Raw genomic sequence first — 3,486 nt, forward strand, 5'->3', positions numbered from 1 at the left:
CCTAGCTAAAATCACGTCTCCTGTTCAGCCCCCGAAGCGACATCGTCTGTTCGGGCGTGTCCTTGCACGCAGCAGAGCGGCTGCGCCCGCCAGGTCAGGCGTGGGCCTGTCTCCTCGAGAGCTCGATGTTTGCTTTCACCAGAATATCAGCAGCGCTCAGTTTCCCTTGCTGCCGCAGGTACTTCATTATGTGAGGCCGCCGTCTCCAGGTGACCTTTATTCCATACTCGTGCTCGGGAGTATCAGTGACCAGTACTGCTGCCGACTCCCGTCTCCCACAGGGCTCAATACCAAACGCCAGCTCTTTTTCTGGATGCCAGGCGTGACTACTTTGTGACAGAGTGTTGCTGCATCTCCCATTCCTTGGGGAAGAAGCCTGTGCAGCCTCTGCATCTGGTGGACTAAGGACTTCTTGCTCCACAGGCTGGGGAGCAGGCTCTCCACAGTTATCTGGACTCTTCACCTCGATGCTGGCGTTTGCTGCTGCCCCTTTCTTAGGCTGGTTGTGAGAGCATTGTGCATTCTTTCTCAGGCGATTTGGATCATCCAACTGAGGTATTGCATGTCCTGATGGATTCTCAAAAGTTAAAGGAGGAAATCTGCAGGCTACAGCTCCTCGACAAGCTCCTCCTGCATGAAATGAACTGTGGTTGGCATCATGATTATAGGGCTTGTGAGGACCACGATGCTTCTTCTGGCATGCTTTCAACACCACTGACTTAGTTGTGTCAAATTGTGGGCACACCTGAAGGGAAAGACATAATAATAAGATAAAAACCCAACCCTTTCCTCCAGACAAGTAATGCCTACCTGATTCTACTTCCCCACCATTTTTCACTGTGTTCATTGGGTAATCTGTTCTGCAGCGAAGCACATGAGTCACTAACAAAGTTATCTACTATGCAAGAGATACCTCTGAGCTTCAACATCGTGTTCTGCCACTCTTCTCTGGAAAGTCGTTGGGGTGCAAGTGAGCTATTCTCTAGCAACTCATAAAGAACTCAAGATTTGGGTTTTAAAGGAAATCTAAGTGGTGTCTACTCCTGGAACCCCTGCAGATTTAAGAAAGTTCAGAATGGATCCTTCTTCTTTCTGTGTCTTAGCATAATTCAAATAGATTCAATGAACTAAATCCTCAGCCTCCCTAAAGAAGTAGAGGCTGAACTGAGAGAGCAGCATGAAATGATTAAAGAATGTCCACTTAGCTCAATCCCCTTAGATTATGTTAATATGGTGTTCAAAATCTTCCCAAAACAGCTTTGTTTCAAAACATAGTTAATTTCTGCATTCTGGAGTAACAGATCACCCCAAACCCACTTCTACAATCAACTTTCTGTAATAGAGATGGTCCAAGCTCAACAGTCTGTATTTCTTTGAATGATTCTGGACTCTTACTCAAACCCTGGAAATCCTTTTATTACAATGTTCTTTGTCTTCCTGGTTATCAACAAAAGAGTCAGACTCCATTTCAGATTCCAATTTGCTTTTCCCAAGAGCAGACCAAACTCAGTTCTTGCTTTGGTAACTATAGATCTCCTTCAGCATTCCTAAGTTACTACCTAGTTCCTCAAAAAACTGAGTACAATTTAACTAAGGATGGCAATTGGCTGCTGTCAGCTGAACTGTTTGAATGCAAAGCCTTTGTGCAGGAAAAGAGAAGTGATTCTGTAATAACTGTATCCTGGCACATACCTAACATACTCCCTGGTTTTAAGGATATGGCTTCCTAGCTTCAGAGAACATGTAGGGTAGGTTTTACCTATGTGGGAACCTAGCAGTGGAAAAGGTGTGAAGAGGTTAGATAATGCCAAAAAGAGAGGAGCAGAAAATCAGTTTCCACTGAAGGAAGTTGACAGACACTCTGCAGAGGATGCCTCCAGAAGTTACAAACCTACCACAGTTTCCAAATTGAAAAATATCTAACAGTTTCAGTGCTGGTAGCTTCAAAAAAATTTTAGAATCATTGTATTTTTGGAATCAAAGAGCTACCAGTGTGGATGTTTCCACCTCTTCCAAGCAAAAAGAATGCTTATTCACAGCAGTTATTTTACTTAGTGATTAAGAAACTATAGAGCGAACTGCCTCAAGCATGTGGGGAAAAAAAAAAAAAAAGAGGAAAAAATTGAAGATATTCTACTTCAAGGTTAAGACATCACAAAAATACCTCCAGGTCAACAGGAACAAAGGAATGTTTCATGCAGGTTTGAAACCACACTTCCTGAGCTTGCTTTGTGAAGAGCAGAGTCAAGCAGCAATAATGTTTAAACAGAGTTCCCCTAGGTGATGACTGCTGTTGTATAGGAACAGTCTGTCTTTGCTGCAGCTGTTTGCTTTAAAAAAATAAATCTTTACATTACACAACATAAGGAGGATTTTAGGACACTGCAAACAGAAAAGGAACCCATCAGAAGATTGGTATGGAGAGAAACTATTCAAAACACAGAGAATGGAAAAGAGGGCAGGTTAGAACAAATAATTCTGAAATGAAAACCTATGTTCTCTAAATTTAGCAGTGTCAGACTTAAACAATGCACCCAGTACTTTAACATGTAACATTTAGAGTTCAGCAGTTATTTCAAACAGCAAGCCAATAAGAAAAATCTCCCCTAATGTTTATTATGTGCAGGGTTTTCAGTTGCCTAGGAAAACAGTGATTTCCTGATGGGAATTTTTTTTCTAGAAGACAAACAGTCATCAACCAGTACAGACTGCCCACAGTTCATGTCTTCAAATAACCAAGACCTTAGTACTTGTTCTTAGAATGTGAAGCAACTCAAGCACTTATTTATGCTTTAGGCTGATACAGGGAATTCAGGTCTGCACTACTGATTTTCCATATCCAGAACAGGTAACTTTCTGTTAGGACGTTCAGGAGAAACTTGAAACCTGTTGCCGTGAGACGCTGGAGAAAAGATAATTTATACCAACCCAGGCAGCAGAGGTGTTCTGGTCCACAGGTTTTGTAGGCACACGTCTGGGATTCTCGGCCGAATGCAGTGGAGTTTCATAACAATGGATGGGTCCTGCCCGTGGCCTCTCAAGGAAAACCAGCTCTGCCTTCCTGGCCTTGTAGGTACACTTCTTCTTCGGAGGCATCAAAAGGTGTGGTAAAACTACTTAGAAACCTCATGATGCTTGTTGGAGCTAATTGAAGAAAGAAGGAAGCACCCCGAGGAGATGCTAAAGTGCTCTCGAATCTGTAGAAGGCAAACAAATGGATTTGAAGACAGACTTGTTTGGAAATACCAGATCTAGCCTTTAACAAAGGCAAAACATTTATGCAACAGCACACTGTACACATCTCAAGGCAGATTTTTTCCCAACAGTAGTTCTTGAACCTTTTGTCAGTTTTCAGGTAGATTTAGAAATGCACTGCAGGAATGGGAGCAGCTGACCTCCTGATCCAGCTATATCAAGTCAGCTATCAAAAGAAAAAAAAACCAAAAAAACTTATTTTCTTTTTTTTAATTCACTGTGGTTTGTAAT

General features: G+C 42.3%; 1 protein-coding gene across 1 annotated transcript in view; it reads right to left on the bottom strand.

Moving 5' to 3' along the window:
- Nucleotides 1–6: 6 nt before the first annotated feature.
- The window catches only part of RHNO1 (RAD9-HUS1-RAD1 interacting nuclear orphan 1), a 4,627-nt gene continuing 1,147 nt past the window's right edge, over nucleotides 7–3,486 (bottom strand). Inside the window, exons 2-3 of the mRNA XM_008634941.2 lie at nucleotides 2,929–3,197; nucleotides 7–745 (exon numbers count right to left, since the gene is read on the bottom strand). Of these exons, the coding sequence (XP_008633163.1) occupies nucleotides 95–745; nucleotides 2,929–3,096 (819 nt within the window). The 5' untranslated portion in view covers nucleotides 3,097–3,197 and the 3' untranslated portion in view covers nucleotides 7–94. The remainder of the gene's footprint in view (nucleotides 746–2,928; nucleotides 3,198–3,486) is intronic.

The sequence above is a fragment of the Corvus brachyrhynchos genome, unplaced genomic scaffold (genome assembly GCF_000691975.1).
Source record: "Corvus brachyrhynchos isolate BGI_N302 unplaced genomic scaffold, ASM69197v1 scaffold44, whole genome shotgun sequence".
Lineage (NCBI taxonomy): Eukaryota > Metazoa > Chordata > Aves > Passeriformes > Corvidae > Corvus > Corvus brachyrhynchos.